Source organism: Palaemon carinicauda, chromosome 16 (genome assembly GCF_036898095.1).
Source record: "Palaemon carinicauda isolate YSFRI2023 chromosome 16, ASM3689809v2, whole genome shotgun sequence".
Lineage (NCBI taxonomy): Eukaryota > Metazoa > Arthropoda > Malacostraca > Decapoda > Palaemonidae > Palaemon > Palaemon carinicauda.
This window is the reverse complement of record NC_090740.1, coordinates 21,081,229-21,106,143: the sequence shown is the minus strand read 5'-3', so window position 1 is coordinate 21,106,143 and position 24,915 is coordinate 21,081,229. Positions and strand designations below refer to the sequence as shown.

General features: G+C 46.9%; 1 protein-coding gene across 2 annotated transcripts in view; it reads left to right on the top strand.

The window, feature by feature from the left end:
- The window catches only part of Art7 (arginine methyltransferase 7), a 210,426-nt gene that overhangs the window by 22,832 nt on the left and 162,679 nt on the right, over positions 1–24,915 (top strand). For both annotated transcript variants that reach the window (XM_068389650.1, XM_068389651.1), the window contains exons 4-6: positions 5,037–5,099; positions 10,342–10,500; positions 13,156–13,281. In XM_068389650.1, coding sequence (XP_068245751.1) covers positions 5,037–5,099; positions 10,342–10,500; positions 13,156–13,281 — 348 coding nt within the window. The remainder of the gene's footprint in view (positions 1–5,036; positions 5,100–10,341; positions 10,501–13,155; positions 13,282–24,915) is intronic.

The following is a 24,915-nucleotide window of genomic DNA, read 5'->3' as shown; positions in this document are numbered from 1 at the left end:
GGTCCAGGAACCACTCTGCGTGATACCATAGTGGAGCTATGAGGGTCATGGAAAGGTTGACCGATGTTCTGGGTTTGTTGAATGCTCTTCTCATCAGACAGAACAGTGGAAATGCATAGATGTCGATGTTGTCCCACCGCTGTTGAAACCCATCTTGTCAGGGAGCCTTAGGGTCTGGGACTGGGGAACAGTACAGCGGAGCCTGAAATTCAGGGCCGTTGCGAACAGGTCTACAGTTGGCAAACTCAACAAAGTCAGGACTTTGTTGGCTACTAGATGATCCAAAGAACATTCGGAACCCACTATCTGCAATACTATGCTCAGGTTGTCGGCGAGCACATTCCTCGTGCCGGGAATGAAGCGAGCTGATAGTGAGACCGAGTGGACTTCTGCCCTTCTTAGTATCTCTACTGCTAGATGGAATAGGGGCTGCAAAAAAGTACCCCCTTGTTTTTTTCACGTAAGCCACTACTGTGGTGTCACTCATCACTACCACCGAGTGACCCTCCAGGAACTGGTGGAACTCTTGAAGGGCCAGATATACAGCCTTCATCTCTAGAAAATATATGTGAAGGTACTTTGTGGACTCTGGCCAGAGGCCTTGTGGTGCAGCACGTAGGCCCCACCCTTCCTTTGATGTGTCCGAAAACAGCATCAAATAGGGTGGAAGGATGAGAAGGTCGACACCCTTCATCAGATTTTTGTCTGCCAGCCACCATTCGAGGTCTGTCCTTTCCTCTGGTCCCATGGGGATCAGAGTGCCCGGGGAATCTAAGGTCTGATTCCAATTTGACTTCAGGTGCCACTGGTGGGATCGTATTCTGAGGCAACTGTTGGGAACCAGGTGGGTCAGAGATGATAGGTGTCCAAGGAGACATAGCCACTTCTGGGCTAAGAGTTCTCATTGGAGAAAAGGTCTCACCACCTTTCTCTGCTTCTATAACCTGTTGTCTGATGGGAAGGCTTTGTGTAGTTTGGTGTCTAGAATCATGCCCAGGTATACCAGTCTTTGAGTGGGAAGCCGGGATGACTTTTCGAGGTTTACCATGATCCCCAGATCTTGGCAAAGCCTCGGAAGTTTGTCTCAGTGTTGAACGAGGGTTACCACCAAGTCTGCTAGGATCAGTCACTCATCCAGATAACGGAGATGGATGCCGATCCTCTAGGCCCAAGATGACACTAGGGCGAACACTCTTGTGGAGACCTGAGGTGCTGCGGAAAGACTGAAGTACAGCACTTTGAACTGGTATGTTTTGTTGTCTATATTGAACCATAGGTACTTCCTTGAAGACGAATGGATTGGGATCTGGAAGTATGCGTCCTTTAGATTCAGAATACTCATGAATTTCTGTGGTCTTATTACTTGCCTGACCGTGTCTGCCGTCTCTATGCTGAACAAAGTCTATATGACAAACTTGTTGAGAGCCGAGAGGTCGATGACTGGTCTCCAACTTCCAGGCGCCTTTTTCACAAGAAGGAGTTGACTGAAGAAGCCTGGGGACCCGTCGAGGACCTCCTGGAGAGCGCCCTTCTCCAGCATGGTCTGGACTAAGGCCCGAAGGGCAGAGGAGCTCACAAGCACTGGATTCTTGGTCAGTGGAGGGAGAGTTGAAATGAACGGGACTTGATACCCTGAACGAATCACGGAGACTGTCCAGCCCCGAGCTGCATCCACCTGGTCCAGCAGCTTTGTAGGCATCCCCCACTAGTGGACAAGCAGGGGGATCACCTATCCTAGCGTTTGTGGCTCCTGACGCCACCTCTCTACTGTTTTCCTCCAGGGGAGGACTTGGTGCCTTTACTGTCCTTGACAAGGAAGGGCTTTTTAGACACTGGTTTCCTTTGCTGCTGTCTTTCTGGTAGATGGCTTTGATTGGCTGGGCTTGGGAGGAGCTGGTGGTCTATAGGGCTGCGATGTCACAGCCCTATGTAGGAGGGAGTCCCGGTGGGACTTCCTCCACCTCTTCACAGCCTGCTCGACGTCCTTTGGCTCGAAGAACGAGGAACCCTCTAGAGAGGAGTTCCAGAGCCTGGCAATCTTAGCGTTAGAGACATGTTATTGGAATCTCTCGATCACCGCATCCCTTCATTTCAAGATTGTATCGTCCCACAGGTTCACAACCTGGTGGGCCAAAAAGTCTGTTGTGGGTGCCTGAGAGAAGGAAGGTTTCCATAGCCTTCCTGGTACTTGCCTTAGAAAAATCTTCGGTCCGTGCCAGGATTCCCACAGATCCCAACCAAAGATCCAGCCACGAAGTCGCCTGCGTAGCGTACTTCGCGACCATCTCCTTGTTCAAGATCTCCGATGGCAAGAACGTGACCTTACAAGAAGAGAGCCTCTCAAGAGACTCCCTTAGTCAGATCCTCAAGAGAGTGGTGGAGAGGTAACGTCGAACATGTTTTGTCCAGGACCTCATAGTACGTCCTCTGGTGGACACCCGAAGGGGGTGGTTAGTTTGGTGTATGATCATGAATGGTACGACCCAGAGTAGTCTACAAGCTGGGAGGCGATCTTACGCCGAGCGCCCTTCAACCTCCGGGAGCAGGGCAGAGGTGCAGTGGACTTCGGGGGCTTCTTGGTACTGAAGACACGGTCTAGGGCCATCTCTGTTGTGGGCCCTCATGCAAGGCAGAACCTGCCAGAAGGCATGTTCTAACTCCCTCTGGTCACCATCAGTAGTTGGGCTGGCAGCAATGTCGTCATCATCCACCGGGTCGCGGTCGATACCTGGAAGGCTGACTAGGCCCCTGACCCACTCTGCGGGTCTTTGAGTCCTGGAAGAAGACTTCGGAGCTGTCTTTGAATCCTTTGACCTCCTTTGGGGAGGGAAAAAAGGTTTCCAAGACTGAAGGTCTGGGTGGGATGACCTTGGCGGGGAGAGGACTAGGAACCTCTACAGGATCCGGTGATAGAGAGTCCTCTCTGAGAGCTTCCTTCGTCAGGAACGATTGAGGAGATTCCGAAAATTACATCGCAGATGTAAAGAGGAGGCATAGCTGGGTAGAGGCGGAGATGGCTTCTTGGGGATGACGTCTGACCTCGAAGCTCTTGTAGGCGTCAGCTTAACTCTGAATGACGTTAACTTGTCGGGATACCTTCTCTTCCTCTTAAGGGGAGATGCAGCCGTAGTTCGTTGCCTTGAGTCAGTCGAAATGGTGGAGTCTCCCAGGGAAACCCTGGAGGCCTCCTCAGGGTGAGGAGGATTGATACCAGGCCTGAAGGTCTGGGCCACAGCCCTGACTAAGGCGCTAAACGACGGCTGTCTGCTTATGGATGTGCTATCCGACAGCTCCTGTAAAGGTAAAGAGGCTGACTGGTCATTTCGAGGAGGCTTCATCCTGGATGAAGAATGGAGGGATGACACAGGTTCCTTCTTCGGTGCTGGAATCTTTGGGATCTTAAACCCCTGAAGCTTGCCCTCTTCCTCTTTCCCCTGCGGTTGTGGTGTTATGCGTTTGCTGGGAGGGGAATAGGGCGACAGTGAACGTTGGGACCTGGAAAGGGTCTTGCCTTCCTGCTGCTTGGAGGATGACGATGGTCGGCGATCCTCTTTTGGCTGAGGATGGTTACTCACCTTGGTTATTAACCGCTGGGTGATCGATGGTTGTTGAACAACCGCTGGGTGCCGAGCTGGAGAGCCTGGCGATCGCTGACAAGTTGCCTGAAGCTAGTGTATCGTCGAAGGCTGTTATGTGTTGTCGGTGAGCAATGATGCGTTGACAAGCGTTGTCGCGAAACCGCGGAGACAACTACCGCAGCTCGATGAGAGGGCTGATGATGGACCGACACTTGATGAAGCGCCGTTTTGCGGGCCGTAGAGGAGCGACGCGATTGATGTACAGCTGAACGGGGCTTACGAGAAGCCTGAGAAACTCTTCGGTCTGCTATTGGTGGTAAGTCGGCGATTGGCGGGTAGGCAGTTCACGAGGTGCATGCCTCACTGAAGTGGCTTGATGAGTGAGTGAACGCTTGGCAGGCACTTGACGCTTGGGCGAATGCTGTCGAACTAATGAATGAGTAACAGCTGGAAGGTCCCGCCGCTGGTGATCAGGCGATCTGCGAAATGGCGATTGACAAGTTGGCAATTGAGCTCGCGATTCACGAATCGTCGGCTGGACAGGCGATTGACGAGCTGTCGGTTGCACAGGCAATTCACGAACTGTCGGATGGGCATGTAATGCCAGAGCTGCGGGTCGGCTGGAGTCTGGACGTCGAACCTGACAAGTAGGGGAACGCTGGACAGGAGCCTTACGAGATGGAGGTGGCTCTGCAGGAGCTCAGCGAGCAGGTGAATGGTGTGTATATGGACGGTGAATAACTGCTGGACGCTCAGGCGACGAGATGTGACCCTTTGAAGGTAGCACGTACTCCGGAGGAGATCGCAAATGATCCCTTGCAGGAGGAGAACAAACCACAAACTGGTTTGTTGAGGAGAAGACAAGTCCGGAGAGCCAGGCGAGGGTTGGGAACCAGAAGAGGCAGACTGAGTAGGATCCTCCAAAGAGGAGAGCTGTGGGGAAGACCAACCAAAAAGACGTTTCTTGACCAAAGGAAAAGGGGCACCCCGAATGATACAAACCTGTAGCTATTTATACAAACTTGCCTGTCAATCCTGTCTCCATTCAAAGTCCTACCTCCAAGCAAAGTGAAGCACAATCACAGATGTGTGAGTGAGAGGGGTAGCTAGCTACCCCCCTCCCCCCCTGCTATTGTTAGGAAAAATACAAATGACTTCCAAATTTGTCATATTAAAGGAAAATATTTGAAATGGGTAAGAAGTGATGTTTAGTATATTAGGAAGTAAAGACATTTAAGAGATCTCAGATGATAGGTTTATTGTGATAATTGAAATGTTGGATGGTAAATTTATCATGGTTATTGAATTTCATCAGTCAGCTGTTGAGCTTATTTCCTCGGATAATTCCTATACAGTATTTGGACACCTTACTCAAGAATAATTTACATTTGAATTTTTCATTGCTGTTACTGCACATTGTATATTTTCATATATTTGTATTCCTTTTTATACTTACAGGCCTTTTACCCGATGGCTGAATGTGCAAGAAAGGGATTCATTGCCAATGGGTTTGCTGGTAAGGTAAGTGATTGAACTTGAGTAAATAAACACACAGAATTAATGGATGCCACAATGTTATTTGTTGGGATCAGATTTGAACTAAGATATGTTATACCACATGTGACAAATTGAGTGCGGTTATTTGTTTACATATACAGTTTTTCTAAGTAAAGATTTTTGTGGAAACTTGCTGTACTTCTGTCGAAAATATAAAGAAATTATGTAAATGAGGTCAAACACTTTATTATGTTAATGCTACAGTATTATGTGTTGTGTTATTGAAAGTTTAGTTTATATATGGACTTGTAAGTACATACTAAACACCTTTGCGAACATGGCAATTTTATTTTTGGGCTCAGGCCATGCCGTCCTAATGGAAGGTTCCTATTGGTAGCTTTCTAAGGGATATTTGGCTACAGTGATATTCCCAGAGAATTGACCTTTAGGTCTCCAGAATTCTAACTCCTGGCACGAATATCCTTAGAATTTCTCTTAAGGATATCGCATAATATCAGGGGACGTATATCTTGATACGACACATAGCAGTCTTCACCCCGAATAGCATTTTTGTTTCGAGGGGGAAGAGTGGTGAAAATAGAAGGGGAGCCGTTATCAAGGTTACCCATCCTCCCGTACTATTACGAGTATCCAAGATAGCGCTTATTCCTATTTTTGTAGCGAATTCGCATGGTGGTTTTCCCTGTTGCTCTAACGTTTGTGATCGAATAATTGAGGATTTATCATGCAATCTCCAGCTTCTTCTGCCTCTGGAAAGTTGAGTATTTATTCTTTACAGTGTATAGTTTTTGGCTCCTTCTTCACAGAGAAATTAGAGTAATTTTGTGTGTTCGGAGCTTGGCCAAGCACCGAAGGCGCCATGGGCGCTGTCGTTCATGACGCATGTGTTATTTAGTTAGCAGAATGACATTCCTGGTTGTAATAGCATTAATAAATTATGAAAGTCATTTAGGCACAATTATACTAGAAAAGATATAATTTTATGCATATATTTTCCTCTTCCTTATGTCGATCGTATATGTTAGAGTTTCGGCGATTTAGGTAACCGAAATCTCACCCCGTGCTAGGCTACCTAGCCTATGCTCTTCAGTATACTTTAATACATGATCCCAGTTTACCCTCGTGTATCGTTTTATCAATTCAACGGGAGATAGATATCTCCTTGAATTAATTATATAATTCGATACTCGTCTCCTGTGGAGATTTAAGGGTAATCCCTCCTATCTTGGTCTCGCCATAGAGTAGTCACTCCGGCTTGACTAGGCTAGTATTTTCAGTCTCCCACCCTTTCCGGCGAGTATCCTGGCTTTGGTTTTCGACAGAACCTAAGAGTATTCAGTCTTTCTGCTGGCGGCCGAGCAGCAGAGTGAGTGGTCACTCCCCTGCCGGCTTACAGCTGCCGGCATAGGAGGCTATGCCTCCCTAGGCCGCACCTGAAGTGGTAGTATGATGCTGCCACCTTCTCCCCTGCGGTCTAGAAGACTAGTCCTGTTTCGGCAGACCCTAGGCTGAAGAATAGATATTCTTCTGCCGCCTAGGATGGCGCTGTTACTGAAACAGAGCTTCTTCCTTGTGTGGTGGCGGCAACCCTGCCGCCTTCTTCCAGACTTGATACAGGACCCTTTCCCTGCCCCTCTCTGTCCTTTAGCCATGGCCCAGCCATCGCAACCCTGTGGCCATCATCCTATAATCTCACCGCTTGCCGGGTAGGTTGTGGTGCCGGCCGGGCTCCTAGGCAGCTGTATAGTCACTCAGTCTTTCCCCTATGGACGCAAGGCTCCGGGAAAGGTTGTGACGGCTGCCGGTGGGAGACCCCTCTTTGGTCGAGTGTTCTTCAGTCCTCTCTTGGATTGCCATCCACATCCCCGATGCCGGCAGTGACCGGCAACGAATTTTGTGGTTGGATGGAAGCTTGAATGATGCATTCTCCCCTTCCATTTGAACCATTCCGGAGGAAGGCAGTAAGGTTAAGTACTTACACCCTTATTTATTGTTAACAAACATTCAATAAGGTTGCCCTTCACTCCATGCTTTCTCTCTCTCTGTCAGCTAGTACCGCCAGGTACTAACCCTGCCAGCATGGACCGGTGCCGTCAGGTACTAACCCAGCCGGTGAGGCCGGCTGGATCGTGCCGCCAGGTGCTAGCCTAGCCGGTAACATGCCGGCTGAACTACAGTATATGATTATACAGTAGTCAGTATATTTGCAGTATAGTATATACTGCAGACAGAAAACTATAGTATATATTATACAGTAGTTATTTTCCAACATACCTTGTGTATCCTTGCACAGTTTATTATTGAGACCAATCCTATATTGAAAGAAAAGATTTCTCTCAATACACTGATAGTTAATCGGTTAACAACTTACCCCACAATATTAAAGATCCCCTGACATAGATCCCGAGAGAACCCCCTCAGCGACTCTAAACACCCACATGTGAACATCTTCCACAAACCAGTATCTTCACTACAACGTCACACGTGGTGAGACTATCTAACTCCTCCTGATTCAGGGAGTCTCTACTGCATTTGGTTGCAAAGAGAATGTCTGGATACCTGGATAGATCTTTGGCTTCAGTCAATGCAGGCTAAGTGGTCTGTAAGTTGGTATCCCTCCCCTCAATACCACTATGCCAGCATTAGGGGTGTTCCTCGGTTACCTTCAGGTGGAAAACTTCTCTTGGTCTCAGCAAGGAAAGGCACCGCTAGTCCTTGAGCCTCGCCTTCAGACCGGAAGGAATGAACCTTTCTCCACGTCAGCATTGCCCCACGTACAGAATTTCAAGCCGGCAGACCCTTAGTTAGAATGGAGACCTTGTTTTAGGACCCTGAGCAGCAGAAGTATCCTGACCTTATGACAGGTCTCCCGCTCGTGTTGGCTTCTGCCAAGAGAGTTGGTGAACCCCATGGGACACCCTTAATGTCTCTTATTCATGATGATGACCAAGTAATGCTCGGCTTAGTTTCTGGGAGCTCAGATCCCAGAATCTGAAACCTTTTGGTCTGGGAGTTCTTCGCAACATCACCAATGATGCAGATCAATGGTTGCCATGTCAAAGAGAAACTGGAGGCCCTTACTCAAGGAAACTATGAGAGCTCGCCCCGAGTGTCAACACACTATATCAGCATGGGGAAGGTCAAGAGGAGGATCACGAAGAACACCATCTCTGCCTGGATTCACAAGATCATTGACCTCGCACTGAATCCAGATCCTCCTCCGACACTTCAACCCAGAGCACACAACATCGGGGTCATTGCTACGTTCCTGGCGTTCAAAAAAAAATACTCTGTGGTGCAGGTTCCACAAGCGGATGTGTGGAAGTGTCAAATGTCCCTCACCGTCCACTACCTGCAAGACATAACCTACAGGAGATTCAATACGTTCTCCATTGGTCCTGTGGTGGCTGCACCACAAGGGGTTTAACACTTGAAGTTCCTTGATGGACAAGTAGCAGGAGGTGGAGGGCATTGGTTATCCGGTTTTAGTCTGAATGAATAAATAAGAATGACTGGCCTTGTCTTTTCTTCATCCTACCCCCTTGAGGAAATCAGCATCCAGGGTCCTCTGCAAAGCTGACCTTAACCAACTGCAGGTAAAATTTTGTTCCCTTGTGTAACCTGGTATTGTGTCAAAACTATTACGTCCTCATATCCTGGCAAGGTGGTACAGTATTGGGAATGTCTCGGTGACCTCGGACGATTCCTATGACTAGGAAGAACTCTTACCTTGACAGCCACATTGCTAGTATCATAAACACACAAGCTTGTGTAGGCCACAGATCATACATAGCAAGGTTTTAGTGATGTGTAGGGTTTCCACCTATTATGTGCTAACACACATAAAGGGGACTCCCCGAGTAAAAGCCAAAAAGCCAGATTGGCAGGGACGCCCACCCTCCTAATGGGTGAGTCAACCCATATAAATAGCGTAGGTTTGTATTCCAGTTACGCAAGAAATGGCAAATTTGGAAGTACTGTAATTTGTATTTTCCCTAACAATACAAACCTGTAGATATTTATACAAATTTACCCACCACCCTGTCCCCCTTTGAACTCCTACCTCCAAGCAAACTGAAGCAGAGTCATAGGTATGTGAGTAAGAGGGGTAGCTGGCTACCCCCTACTCCCCCACTAACTAGTGGTATGGGTAGTTAACCCTCGCTTAAAGTCTAATGGCTCGTCTTTCAGCTTCGCCGAAAGTAATACTCCTATAAATAGCTACAGGTTTGTATTTTTAGGAAAAATACAAATTACTTCCAAATTTGTCATACAGTATTGGGTTTATAGGGAATATAGAAAACTGAAATATTGTTAAGCGAATAGATCTATGCCTAACTTGCGCTTGGCCACACCAAAATCTTAACCTAACTCTGCAATTTATTTAGGTTACAATATGTACAGTTATCCTGCCAATTATCTGACAAGGAAATAGAAATGAATAAATGAGTACATTGTAAATGCCATAATCATTTCAAAACTTGCCTATATTTAATGTTTCCAGGCCAAGCTATCATGGTCACTCAAAAGTCAAAGATAATATTTGGTGTATTTCAAGGATTTAGGTAGTCTGTTACTTGTGCTCTTCTTTATATGGACTCGAGTATGCCTTCTGAAACTTCTGAAATATATTTGTGTTTAAAATGTTATATTACATGATTAGAACTCCTTTGTAAAACCCCTCTTATGGAGAGAATGCCGTGATGAAGTTGCTCAGCTTCAGCATGGAATATTTCTCTAGCAGAAAATGAATCACATGCAAGAGGGCTTTCAAACTGGCTAATACATTTTCTCCCCTGCATGACTCTTAGGGGCCTTGCAATACATTTCTATTTCTATTTTTTTTTGCTGAGTACAGTATTTGATTTATTGCCTCATTTGACTGGTAGCAGGTTTTCACTGTTATGATTATTGTAACACTTTGTCAGTCGAGTACATTCGTACACTGATCTCAATTGATAAGCAGTAGGAGAAAGTATGGCCCTCATCTAAAATCTCTTGCTGATATTTTTGGTGAAGGGGGTTTTGATTAAGAACTTTATGGATATTTTAAAAGATAAGACTTTGCCTGGAGCTAATTTTGTTGCTAACATTCAATCTATAGACAGTATACTGTACTGGACGTCCATAGTTTACTCTTGAACAAAAGCTTGTAAGATGGTAAAGGATTTACTGTTGTAGAAATTATCTTTAGTTAACCCATCAGAATGGAACATATAAACACTGAAGATTGCCTTTGTTACAGGTACATTTGATTCCAAAACGCTCAACAGAGCTTGAAGTTGGCCCAGGAAAGGACATGGAAAGAAAAGCCAACCTGTTAGTTGCTGAAGTTTTTGATACAGAGCTTATAGGTGAAGGAGCTATTGAAACTTACCGTCATGCTCGTGATTTTTTGTTAACGGTAAGTTTTGCCCTTTTTTTTTTTTTTTATATTACTGTACTGTAATATATCCTAGAGTATTATAGTTCAAACTTTTTAAAGTATACAATATTTTATAGATCAATTTGTGAATTTATTTTGGGGTCCTGTCATTTCTTCTTTCGACCTTAGTCCCACTGTATAACAGGGTCAGCCGCTCTAGTGTATTTTCTCCATCTGTTTATATTAAATGCATATTCTTCCCCAACTCTCCTACCTACCCATATCCCTCCTCACCACATCCATCCATATGATCCCCAACCTCCCCCCCCTCATTCCTCCCCATTCCTGGCATGTTCTGAGCTCTTCGATAAGTTCCACCTCTTCGCACAGTATTACATGTCCCTAATATCTGAGACAAACTTCCTTAACATAACTTTTACATTACCTACACCACACATTATGCCTCGATTCTCGGTCTTTTCCAGTAGTGATATTGAATCTATCCATCTCACCAGCATCATCTCTGTTTATTCAAACAGTCTCTCCTTTTTCCTCTTAAATGCCCAAGTTTCTATCCCATATGATAGTACAAGCCTGATAGCTGTTTTATAGATCCTCATTTTAAGTCTTAATTGCCTTTTTTTATGTAAATCAACTCCTGTTACTTCTCTCCATTTTCACAGTGGTTCTTTCTGTGTCGCTGCTCTCTGAGTACCTCCCTCCTCTGATTACGAGAAGTTAAACTCATTGTTCTATTTCTTGTGTTGTTATTATGCATAGAAATATTATATTTACTTTTAGTTGCCCTCAACCAAGCATTTTCTTCAAGGTAAGCTTAACTTGATAAAAGAAAATGGAAGACCTTGCTTTTATTGAGGTATAGTTGTTATACAGTATCTTTTTATTTATGCAAAATTAATACATACCAGGTTAGTGTTTTTTTCTCATCAAAATATCTTACCCTTTATCATTACAGAACTTATATATACAGTCATCCCTCAAATTTTGTAATTTCAGTTATTTGCATATGGAGACCTGTGATATTTAATTGATAATATTGGTCTTATGTATCCTTCGACTGAGAGAATGTTTAGATGAAGTCCCTTGGCTTCAACATGGGATATTGTTCCCCTGTTGAAACCTTGTGACAGCAAGAGGGCTCTCGAACTTAAGAAACAGTTCCCTGCTGTGTCTCTACATTTCTTCCTTTTTCCTCTTTTTCCATTTAAACTAAACCTAAGTGTTTAATTTTTTTCTCATCTTGCTGTCCAAACTTTATGAATAATATTTCCCTTATTCCTTTTTATTCTTTAGATTTTTTCATTATTCTTATTTTTTTGTGTAAATGGCGTGGATATTTCCACATTTCATTACGTTTCACTTTCTTTGATAAATGGGAGAAGGGATCATGGTTGAGAAGACATTATCATAGCCTATTCTAAACCTTCACACATTTCCTTTTATGTGTGTCCTCATCACGGACCCCCTTTAGAAGCTGACAACATATTTTTTCCTTAAATTTACATGGAAATATACACATTCCAAACATGTATGTTTTTGTTTTACTGTAAATTGTTGCCCTCAACACAAAACACTTAAGGGATTGAGGGTCTTTGTCTGATAGAAATAGTAGAAAACATACCTGCATATGTTAAAACTATGTAATAAATGAAAAGGTCTCTAAAACACCCCTAAACAAAAAAATTACGTTGATTGAAAGACTATTGCTGTCTCAAGAGATTGGGGTGCAAAATATGAAGCTTACCTTAGCGAGATTATTTACCAAAGGGTGCCACAGATGGTCAGCCATAGCCAAGCTAGGGGGAAGTTAATTGGAGGAAGGAAGACTGGAATTATTTAAATTTTATATTCATAGACGCCAAAATGAGAAAGCTTTGTCAAGCAAGCTAGGTAAACCACAGGAAAGATTCATTGAAATAATGCCTGATAAAAAGTATTGTAATATGTCGTTCAGTGGTCTCTCTCTCTCTCTCTCCTCTCTCTCTCTCTCTCTCTCTCTCTCTCTCTCTCTCTCTCTCTCTCTCTCTCTCTCTCTCTCTCTCCTCTCCTCTCCTCTCTCTCTCTCTCTCTCTCTTCTCTCTCTCTCTCTCTCTCTCTCTCTCTCTTCTCCTCTCTCTCTCTCTCTCTCTCTCTCTCTCTCTCTCTCTCTCTCTCTCTCTCTCTCTCTTTTTTTATACTATAGAATAGAACAGAACTGCATTCCTTTATTTATAAATCCACATTGACCTATTGTACAAAAATCCTGTTGCTAAGTAACACAAAAATGGAACTGGCTAATTTTAACTTTTAAATTAAAGGGAAACCATTTTGATGATTTAGTTTGCATTGCTGTCAGTTAGGGGAAAGTATTGGAGAACCTGCCTTTTCAATTCTTCTTACATAAATGTAGATGACAACCATTTGACTACTATTTTTTGCTAATTCAAGCTCCTTTCCACAAACTCAAAAGGTTGGGTGCTAGAAGATGTCTGTGTAAATTGCCTTTATGGGATTGAGGGGAAAGTAAACGGCAGAAATGATTGTAGCTGGGGCCCAAAGGGATACTACATGGGACTCTTAGTAGCTTCTATGAACTGTGCAAGGTAGAATAAGGGCCCTAAAGAGGTGTCTTATGGTTTCAGTATACTGTACTATTATTCATCACCAATGATAATGTTAGTTATTTATCAACAGGAAGATGCTCTTCTAGTTCCATCAGAAGGTAAAGTTTATGCTCAAGTTGTTCAATCCAGTATGTTGCAGAGATGGAATCATCTTCAAGAAATTACAAGAAAGAAGCCTGGAAGTAATGAAACACAGGTGAGAAATGGAAGTTGGCAGTATTCTACATTAAATTTATCTTGAGAGGTGTGTTATTCAAGGTATTTTGAAAGAGATGACTTTGAATTTAAATAGAATACATGTAGTCCCATTTTTTAATTCCAAAAAGATATATCATGCTCCAAAAGTTAATATAAAAGATGATAATTGAACAAATGATCTACTTTAATATCATTAAATATTTTTGCATGGTAAAGTAAGTAAAATGTCGTATATATTTGCATGAATTATAAATCATTGATTTGTTCCAACATGGAGTACTTACCTCGAACTACTTTCTTAGGAGTATCTGGGATCTCCCTAACCGATCAAGAATTTTGCGCAGTTCCCCCTATCTCCGTTTTCCCTTGTCGGGTCCCTCCTTGGCGGATGGATACGTGCTCTGAGGCGACCCGGGGTCAGTGCGCGTGGGTGCGCTGCTAGGTCTTTGTCGCCAGTAAGCATCTGGTCGCGACGTAGATAACATCTCGCCGCTCTCTCTCACATCCCGTCCGACCTACCATTGTGTTCCACGTGTTCCCTTGTGTTTTCCCGTTCCTATCCCTTCCTTGTGTTACTTGTGTTGCTTGTGATTTCCCTTATGGAATCCCAACGTCATTGTCCCGGGCCCAAGGCCGGTAAGTCATGCGGAGCATGGCTATCTAAGTTAAACATCGATTCGCACACGTTGTGCTCCATGTGTCGAGGCAGAGTGTGCTTGCCTGCCTCCACGTGTCCGGAGTGTGCTTCCTGGCCGGAACTGCAGTGAACATTATTCGGCACAAAGAAGAAGAAGCCATCGAAACTGTCGCCGAGGAAGCCTGGTCTCGGTTCTCCGTTAGCGTCTCCTTTAGCTCCTTCGGAGAGCGGTTCCCTTTCCCCTTACCCTCCCCCTACCCAGAGTAGGGGACGAGGTAAGTCCGTTGCGGGGAAACAGCCCATTGCTGTTCAGCATGAGTCTCATTTTAATAACTCAAGTTGCATTGTGCTTACGCAGACGAGTGGGGAGTCTGCTGTTGTTACAGGAGTGCTTTCTGTAGACGAGGTTCTGGTTCCCGCAGAACCCGTCTTGAGTGAGAATCTGGTGTGGGGAAGGTCAGGAACACCAGCTCCTTCCCCTCCATCGTGGCAGTGCTTTTCAGGTACAGCAGTTTCAGGGGGCGACCAAGATAGAGAAAGACGAGCCACATGTTCTTCGGACCCTGACTCCATTGTGTGGGCGGCGCTAAAGACGCCCTTCAAGTCACCCATGCGGCAAGAAGATGAATTTTCTGGCTGCTTTGCCTCACGTGGGTTGCTACTCACGCCCCCGGCGCCTTCTGTTGCGCTACCTCCTGATTTCATGCAACCCGTCACCCCGGTAGCACAATTGCAAGCCTCATGTTGGTGGCAGAGGATTCAGAGGACTCGGAGAGCTCCTCTTCTTCTTCGTCTTCCTCGGACGTTACCTCGTCCTCCAGCTCTTCATCGTTGGAAGACTCCAGTGACCGAGAGATGAGGAAAAAGAAAAAGAAGTCGAAGAGGAAGAAGTCGAGCTCGAACTCAGCCCCTTCTAGGAAGAAGGCCAAAGTTGCAAAGAGGAAGAGTTCCAGAAAGAAGAGGGCAAAAGTAGGTAAGGTAGTTTTCCCCCTTGCGGGTCGAACAGGGCTCTTGCCGCTCCAGTGGCTGCCTCGGCGGCTGCTGGAGCGGCTTCCGTGCCCTTGCCCAGTGTCTCTTCGGCTCCGTCCACGCTTCGGATGCAGCCGTTGGCACACGCTAACTTTCCCTTGTCCTCTCCCGGCAAGTCACCGGCTCCATCCATTCAGCGGAGGCAGCCGCTGGATCAGCCCGGCAGCATTGTTCCCATACCCAAAGTCTCACCGGCTCCATCCAAGCATTGAATGCAGCCGCTGGCACAGCAGGGCAGTCACTCTCCAAGGATTCCTCCGGGAGGAGTTAAACCCATAACGGCTACCTCCTCCTCGAGGGCTCCATCCGTGATGGAGGCAGCTGCTCCATTGAGCCGGCCGGATGTTAGGGATACGGACGCCCCCACGGATCCATCCATGATCGAGGATACAGCCGACACGGAGGATCAAGTGGTAGCAGGCTTAGTAGAGGCGGGAGAATGTTCGCCTGATGAAGTATCCTCTTACAGGAAAGTATTTTAGATAAGCCCAAACCGTCCTCAGAGCAGGCCTGGCTTTTGGGTTTGGGTAGGATGGTGGACAACCTGGTACAGTACAGCAGAAACCATCCTTGACCCTACCGGTGGCTCCTGTCGTGTCCCTGGGCATGGACCACGTCGACCGGTTTGTCTCGGGACACAAGAACTCCCTCAGGGCCCAAGGGGCCTTCAAGCTCCTGCCTGGACTGAGGACCCAGAAGAAATTCTATGTGCCAGACGGGCTGTCTGGGGGGCCTCGGACTATGGAAGAAGCCGTCACGGCTCTGGGCCAAGGTAGTGGGGATGACAGGATCCTTACTGCCCCAGTGGTCTTCTCTCAGGCGGAGGCCACTATGATGGAGGAAACATCTCGGGACATCATCAATGTGGCCTCCTGGTTGGACTGGTGGTTATGCACCTTAGCAGGTTTTCAACTCTAGCACGATCTCTCAGTGCCGAAGAATCAAGCTCTATTGCATGACCTCATACGTTCTGGGGGTAAAGCCATGAAGTTCTTAACATTCCAGTCATTGACTCGGACAGCAAACTGGATCTTAAGAAGGAGAGATACGGTGCTTAACAGGCTCCCCGTAGACTCCCCGAACGTGAGGCCAAATTCCTGAGGAATGCTCCGGTGTGGGGTGAGACCCTGTTCCCCCTACAGATGGTAGCAGAAACCATGGAAAGAGTGGGGAAACTGAAAGACTCGGCTGAGCCTAGGCAGCCAGCAGCAAGACACCCTCTACACAGAAGACCGTCTGTGGATGGGGCCTACCCGCCTACGCCACCAGCTAGACAGGAGGCCCCCTCCCCTTCCTGGCATCAGTCCTCACGACCCTCCCGCAGAGGTGGTGCCCCAGCCCAGGCCTCCTTTAGACAAAAATACTCGGGCTCGAGACGAGGCCGCTCAAACCGTCTCCCCAGAAGGAGATAGGAAGAGAGGCCCCCTACACCTTCCCACACCGCAGGTGGGGGGTGCCTGGCCCCATACACCTTCCCACGCCACAGGTGGGGGATGCCTCAAATCCCATTGGCAAGCATGGCAAGACAACGGTGTGGACACATGATCCGTGGCAGTCCTCCGGGAGGGATACAGGATTCCCTTCCTGACAGAGCCTCCCCCTCTGATTCCCGAGCATCGGGCGGAGTGGCTGGCTCCCAAGGATCACATGAAGAGAGCAACCTTGCAGGAGGAGGTGTCGGCCATGTTGGACAAAAGAGCACTGCAACCCGTCCGGGAATCGTCCCCGGGTTTCTACAGCCGGCTCTTATTGGTGGAGAAAGCTACAGTGGGTTGGAGACCAATCATCGACCTCTCGGCCCTGAACAAGTTCATCAAGAAGACGTCCTTCAAGATGGACACGCCGAATTCGGTACTGGCAGCCTTGAGGGAAGGGGATTTCATGATGTCCCTAGACCTCAAGGTCGCCTACTTTCAGATCCCCGTACACCCCTCCCGCAGGAAGTTCCTCAGGGTGAAGTGGGGAACCAGTCTCTACAGTTCAAGACCCTCTGCTTCGGCCTGTCAACGGCACCTCAGGTGTTCACGAGGGTATTCACCGTAGTATCAGCCTGGGCACACAAGCAGGGCATCAGGCTGATCAGGTATCTCGACGACTGGTTACTGCTTTCAGCCTCAGAGGCAGCCTTAAAGGAGCAGGGGGCAAAGCTGAAGTTCTGCAGAGTACTGGGGGTTACCATCAATCTAGAGAAGTCCCAGTTGGTCCCCACCACCAGGATGACGTACCTAAGGATGGTCCTGGACTCCCAGGTAGCAAGGGCATTCCCCTCTCAAGAGAGGCTGGACAATCTGGACCATATAATTCATCCATTCCTAGCAAATACACCAATGAGAGCCAAGGATTGGCAGAGACTCGTGGGCCACCTGGTCTCACGCGAGAAGCTAGTTCCTCAGGGGAGGCTCAAGCTGAGGCCAGTCCATTGGAATCTGAAGGACCTCTGGTCACCGGGAGACCCGCCTCAATCCTTAGTCATGATGACTCCAGCCACCAGGAACATGCTCCTCTGGTGGTCCGACAGGGCGAACACCCTACGGGGTGTGCCGTTTGCGTCCGCTCCTCCGGAGATGTTGCTCTTCACAGACGCATAAAAGGAGGGGTGGGGAGCCCATCTGCTCGAAGAGACAGCAGAGGGAAAGTGGTCCCCGAAGGAGAAGCTCCTCCACATAAACTTGCTCGAGCTCCTGGCGGTTCAAAAGGCCCTCGCAATATTCGCCCATCGACTATGGGGAAAAAATAGCCCTCATGTGCGACAACGCCACCATGGTGGCTTACATAAAGAAACAAGGATGATTGAGGTTAAGGGAGCTGTGCGATCTCACGGCTCAGATCCTGGAATGGGCCGAGAGGAAGCACATCATTCTCACAGCCAGGTTCATTCCGGGGAAGAGAAACGTTCTAGCCGACAGCCTCAGCAGAGCAGGGCAAGTAGTGGAGTCGGAGTGGTCCCTACACTCACAAGTGGCCCAGAAGGTCCTACAGTTGTGGGGCTCACCGGTGATAGACCTGTTTGCCACAAGGCTCAACGCAGAGCTCCCCGTGTTCTATTCTCTGGTGCCAGACCCGGAAGCAGCGTTCGAGGACGCCTTCCAGCACTCATGGGACGGATTCGATGCGTATGCCTTTCCCACCTTCAGGATTCTCAGGCAGGTGCTCAACAGACTTAGACAATCAAGGGCTATAATGATGACTTTGGTAGCGCCCTGGTGGCCGGAGAGGGAGTGGTTCGCGGATCTACAGGACCTGGCCACCCTTCCTCCGTGGCCCCTACCAATAAGGGAAGATCTGCTGCACCAGCCCCACTTTCGAAGGTTTCACGAAAACCCTCAGTGCCTCCAGCTACACGCGTGGAGGTTATCGAGCGTCTATTAAGGAAAGAAGGATACTTGGAGAAGACAGCTTCGAGGGTGTCAGGGTATCTACGGAAGTCTTCGATCGTGGTGTACCAGGCCAAGTGGGCGACGTTTGTGAAGAGGTGTGCCACGCAGAATCTGAGGCCTCTGGATGCATCAGTTTCCAAGATTGCAGACTTCCTGGTCCACCTGAGGGACGACCTGGGGGTCTCCATTCCAGCCATCAAGGGGGTCCGAGCGGCCCTGGGGCAGGTCTTTCAATTCAGAGACATCGACCTGGGGGCCTCTCGCCAGATTTCCATGCTCATCAGAAGTTTCGAGCAGTCTTATTCCGCCCGCGCCTCTCGGGTCCCGCAGTGGGAGGTGGCCAAGGTTCTCAAGGTTTTGACAAGGCCTCCCTTCGAACCCCTCAAGGATATCCTAGATAAAAACCTCACCCTCAAGACAGTGTTCTTGCTAGCTCTGGCCTCAGCCAAGCTTGTGAGTGAGCTCCATGGCTTGTCATTCGAGGTCTCGCACTCGAAAGGGTGGAAGGACCTGTCCTTTAAGTTTCTGCCTGAATTTGTGGCCAAAACACAGAACCCGGCCATTGCAGACCAGAGGTTCGAAGGGTTCTCGGTCCCGGCGATCCCTCACTCGGACAACCCGGAAGACTTGCTCCTGTGCTCAGTGAGAACGGTCAGGAAATACCTTAGCAGGAGAACCAGACTCTGTCCGGGCATCAAAAGTCTGTTTGTCTCCTCAGGCCCAGTAAAGAAGGCAGTGTCAAAGAACACGATCTCCTTCTGGCTTCGGCAAGTCATCAATGGAGCTTACACCAGTGAGGGGTCTGCTATCCCGGGTACCCCTCGACCCCATGATATTAGGGGTCTTAGCACTTCTTTGGCATTTGACAACAACATGGCAGTAAGCCAAATCATGCGAGCAGGCACATGGTCCAGGCAGTCGACCTTTACGGCCCACTACCTGAAAGACTGCACAAGGAAGTCCCTGGACGTCTTCTCCATTGGACCAGTGATTTCCGCCCTGCAACAAGTTTAGGGCTGAGGCCCCGGGTAGCCCGAGAGAAGTAATTGCGAGCGACACAAGTTTCCCCCTTACTCCCCTTTCCTTGCTACCCTTTTTCCCTTTCCTTTCCTCCTCCCATGTGAGAGATGGACGTGTTGGAAGCCCATGTCCGGATTATGCATAAAGGTGAGTTACACAAACAGGTAGACTTTTGCGTGCTTCCCCCCGACTCTCCTACCCTGTTCTTTGCGTCATCTGGACCTAGCTGCCTATCTAGGTCCCGTGTCCTGGGATGGTAGTGGTGGGTCTTCCGGCCTGTGAAGTCCACCCCCGCCTCCTAAAGTGTAAGTCTCCTAAGAAAGTAGTTCGAGGTAAGTACTCCGTGTTGGAACAAATGACAAATTTTAAGTAATTTGTATTTTTCCTAACAGTACTTACCTCGAACCACTTTCGGATTATTGTCCACCCATCCTGCCCCGGGTACCTTACAGGAGTTCGAAATTGAACACAAATGCTTACTGGCGACAAAGTCCTAGTAGCGCACCCACGCGCGCTGACCCTGGGTCGCCTCGGCACGTCTCCATCCGCCACGGAAAACAGAGATAGGGGGAACTGCGCAAAATTCTTGGTCGGTTAGGGAGGAGATCCCAGATACTCCTAAGAAAGTAGTTCGAGGTAAGTACTGTTAGGAAAAATACAAATTACTTAAAATTTGTGATGTTTAGTGCCCATTTTATTTCATTTATCAAGGGACGCTAAGAATTTACAAAAACAGGACCATCTAAATTCCTTATGGTGACAGATTTTCCTTCAGGGGTTTAGTTATGATCCTCTATCTAGCATCCTCAATATTTTTTCTTGCCTTGTATGTTATTACCTTTCATTTTACTTTTGGTATTGCTTTTTAGGACCATTATTTCCTGGTAAATTGATTTGAATTTTTTCTATTATTACTATTAAAATACATTAAACTTTGTTGTCAGAAAACAGTATGTTTAGTTGTTCCTATGCATATACAAGCCTCCAGTCTTTTAAAATGGGTAATGTGTTCAGTGGAGCTGGTACAGCCATTGAATTCCGTAACGAAGTACATGTAGTTAACAACAGGTGGTGAGTGAGAATGAGCAGCCCTGCCCCTCCACCTGTCGCAAGCACATATTTGGCCGCAATGAGAATGGATGCACTATTGCCCCCTTACCAAAGTTTTTAATTTTTCTGCTGTATTTCTTGCAGGAAGTGAATGCAGAGTGTGCTTTTGAATCATAAATAAGAAATTTTTATTTGGCTGGGAAAGGATGGGCATTGCATATGGTTTAAAGCTACACTGGCTGTAACTCCAAACTCTCTCTCTCTGCTTCCTATAAGGGCCATGATTGTTCATAATTATCCCCATGTACCAAATGTAGATTGTGGCCTCCTATGCAGTGGGGTCTGTCTTGGCAATGGCCAAGAAGACAGCAAAGAAGTCTTTTGCCTATTCTGCTCTCTCATTGAGTGCTACTGCTGCTTCTGGACACAAGCCCCTGACTTGGTCCCAGGAGAGTATGCATCAGGAGCAAGGAGCCCTCAGAGATATATCGGCAGGTTTTCAGGTTCTGGTGGCAACCCTATTGGAAGTTGGAGACTTGTCTCGTAGCCATGCAGACTGCCAACGACAAATTTCACCTTAGGAAGGCTCGTGCATCTTTAGGTCTTTCAGGTAGGCCCTATATTAGTGTTGGGGGAGCAGTTAGGTAAGGCTGCCTCTCCCCTGGTGTCCTCAGTGCCAGTGTCCCCCATTAGTGATACCAGTAGTGAAAGGCATGGTTGGTATACCCCCTGTGTTGGTGATCCCAGAGATGTCCCTAATGGTGCCCCTTCCAGAGCCCAAAAGGACTGTAAAGTCTCATGCTGTGACATGAGTACTGGTAAGGAAATCTACAGCACTTGAGGGTGTCCTGCTGAAAATTGGGTGGAAGTCGGGCCTAGGGCTAAAACTGCAATGTTATCACGGTGCTGGGTGTTACCCCTAACCCAGTTCCCCTGTATTTGCCACATGTTCCCCTGTGCCGTCACTTTAATCCTTCTGCCTGGAGGTCCATGGCCTGTAACCCATGCTCCCTTTGTGACTGTTCCCACCCGTGTGTTTCACAACCCCCTATGTGACAGTGTTCCTAGTTCAAGCAACCCATGTGGTTCCTCCCCTTTTTGGGAGCTTCGTCATCATTGGTCACTCAGATCTTAACTCTTCTACTTGCAGAGCAGGAGGTGGGGGTTGGAAAGAGCAAGAAACATACATGTTCTTCTTCCTCTTCTGACTTCTCTTCCTCACCACCTCTGACTTTCGACTCTGATTCTGAAGCTTCTTCCAAGAAGTAGAGGAAGCTGATGTATTGGGTCACCCCTGTCATGGGTAGATAGAATAATATAGAAAAGAATGTTAAAACATGTAAAGTTTCTACTCTTAAGAAGCCGAGAGTAGAGGTCCCGCTAGTGTTTACTAGAAGCCGTCACTGCCGTTGATTGAGGTCAAGATATTTATTAGATGTGCCTAGATCAGAAGACCTGGGCCATAGGGATCGTCTGTTGTAGCAATTCGAGGGGCCAGCGTTATGGAAGGACCCATAGCACAAGGAGAGCCTGTTGTCGCCAAAGAACATAGATTAACGGAAGGTAAACACATGTCTCGCTTCAATTATAGCGCCATATGGATCATGATTACACCAGCAGAGGGTTCGGGAAGATGCGATCAAAGAGGTGTGGTTTTAAGGAAAACCAATGAGGATGGATGAAGAAAGGAGAAAATTTCCTTATATGGAATTGTCCATAGTTAGCCCCTCCCATACAGGGGTATATAAACTTCAAAGAGAACGAGCACAGAGAAAGAGAGAGAACGTAAGGACCAGAATGCAGATGTGACCAGCCTTACGACAACTTGTCCGAGATGTCAGAACGAGTTGACCCCTGTCGTTATTACCAACCTCGAAGCACCCAGACCTGAAATATCTACGTTCCTGGATCGTCAAGATCTGCTGTGAAGAGTACCATCATTTCTTTTAAGTATTATTTGTCTGCTTTCTTGACTGTCCCCCTATTTGCTGAAGTATAGTTTAATTAGATGATTTTCTTTGTTCAATTCTGTGTTTCCCAAGTAGTCAATCAAGAAACATTGCTCTCTGACTAGTTGTAAAGAAAATTGTTTTCTTTTGCGAGTTTTCTTTCTATATTCCTTTTTTCAATGGGTGGTTGTTGATTTATCCTAATATAATTAATCAATTCAAAAGAACCTGATTTGATTTTCACAAGGATCGTAACCCCCCTCCTCCTCCGGCCATGGCACGTTTTTCCCCTGCTGCCCCAATAGCCCAAGCAGGACAATAGTGTAATGTCTCATACACTTTCTGATCCCTTGTTGATGGAAGAGCTTTGGTGCCCTTCATCGCCCTTCATATCTGGACAATGGACTTCTCCTCAAAGTTGTGATACCTCAGTATTGTTTTTATCATTATTATTATTACTAACTAAGCTACAAGCCTAGATGGAAAATCAGGATGTTATAAGCCCAAGGGCTGCAACTGGGAATAATGGTCCAGTTAGGAAAGGGAATAAGGAAATAAGTAAACTACAGAAGTAATGAACAATTGAAATAGAATATTTTAAGAACAGTAAGACCATGAGATACAGTATCTCTTTAATTTATGAACTATAAAAACTTCCAAAAAACAAGAGGAAAAGAAACAAGACAGAATAGTGTTTCCGAGTGTACCTTCAAGCCGGAGGATTCCTCGAAGACAGTGGAAGACCATGGTAAGGAGGCTATGGTACTACCTATAACTAGATAACAGTGGTTTGATTTTGGTGTGTCCTAGAATAGCCGCTTACCATAGCTAAACAGTCTCTTCCACCCTTACAAAGAGGAAAGTAGCCACTGAACACTTATAGTGCAGTAGTCAACTGCACTGTTGAGAGTATTGAGAGGATGGCACCACTCGAGTTCGGGTGAAGGGATCTATTTCCTGTGCCTCATACCAGGGGTCAGCTATCATTGCTCTGATCAGTAGAGGTAATACAAGGTAGTCCTAACTCTGCCATGATCACGGCCAAGAATTGTTCCCCCGTGTCTGTCAGCTTTCCTGGGCCTTTAGCCCTCAATTACATTGCTGGTTTGGCCTTGGGGCATTGCAATTGTATTCGTGACGGTGAATGAATCACTGGAGCAACCAGCCATACCTTCTACACTGACAAGGTATGAGGGTACTCGGGATTGATCTGCCCCTAAGACATTGAACCTTCAACCAGTGGTCAGGTGCAGTGGGATTATTAACCTCAGAGTCTCTAGAGAAATACAGGAGTCTTGTCCTGTTTGGTGGGAAGGTAGTGACCTTCGTGGCACACAAGGCAGCAAACCTGTTAGCCAACTGGGTTTTGAAAACGAGGGATGCTTTGGTCTCCCGATTCTCAAAACAAGTTGGCTCAGAGGGAGCTCTGTTGTTGAGAAACTCATCGGTGTGGGCGGCCACATCTCTCCTTCCAAGAAATCAAGTTCAGACAGTGTAGGAGAAAGGAAGGACTGCTTCATAAGACTCCCTGATCCTGCAGGAGTCTCTTTCAGTGGCCGGGACCCTTCAAAGGTAGGGTTTAGCCATTCCTGCAGGATTGGAGGTATGGAAGGCCTCTGGGGCCTTTCCTAGACCTTGAGCAGGACTGCATGCAACTTCTACAAAGAAGCCTGTTCATACACAGCCCTTTAGAACCACTCAACTTGGTTCTTCCAAGAACGGGAAGAAGGGAGAGAGAGGGAAATGCTGATGTTGGTGTTGTCCCTCTTCTGCTGTTGAGATAAGGAGTATGCTTGTCATGTCATTGGACAACCTGTCAGAGACACGGGGCTGAACCAGGTATAGTGAGTGTCCTACGGGATGGTTACTTACTACCCTTTTAGGACTGTCAGCCCCCTCTATTTCATTTACTAATAGAGTTTGATCCTTCAATATTGCTGATAGAGGTAGAAGCGATGATGGAAAAGAACGAGCTAAAGTTATTTAAGAAGAGTCTCAGAGCTTCTACTACAGTTGACTCTGCTTGTTGGAGAAGTTAATCGAGGGCTAGAGGCTGGTCATCCACCTCTCTCCACTGAAGAAGCTAGTGCGTCAAATAAAGTTTAGAAAGGAAACGGTACATTCTGTATTGTATTGAGTTCCATCAGAGAGGGAGATTTCATGCTTTCGGTAGACCTAAAGGACGTATATTTTGAAGTACTTGTGCATCACCCCTCTCGAAAGTATCTCCGCTTTTCCCTTGATGATACAATATACCAATTCAAGACTGATTCGGACTCTATACTGCTCCTCAGACGTTCACTGAGTGTTCACCTTGGTAGCATTATGGGCCCACTCTTGATGTATCTTGACAATTAGCAGATCTTGACCTCCATGAGGCAGTTACTATAGGATCAAGATTGGCTTTTGGCTTTTCTTCACGATATAGGTCTTATGATAAACTGGGATAAGTTGAATTTTATATCCAAGCAAAAGTTGAAGTACTTGGGCATGCTGATAGACACGGCAGCAGCTAAAGTCTCACTTAATTCTCTGCCTCTAATCATGCAACTGTTATCAGATGCATCGAA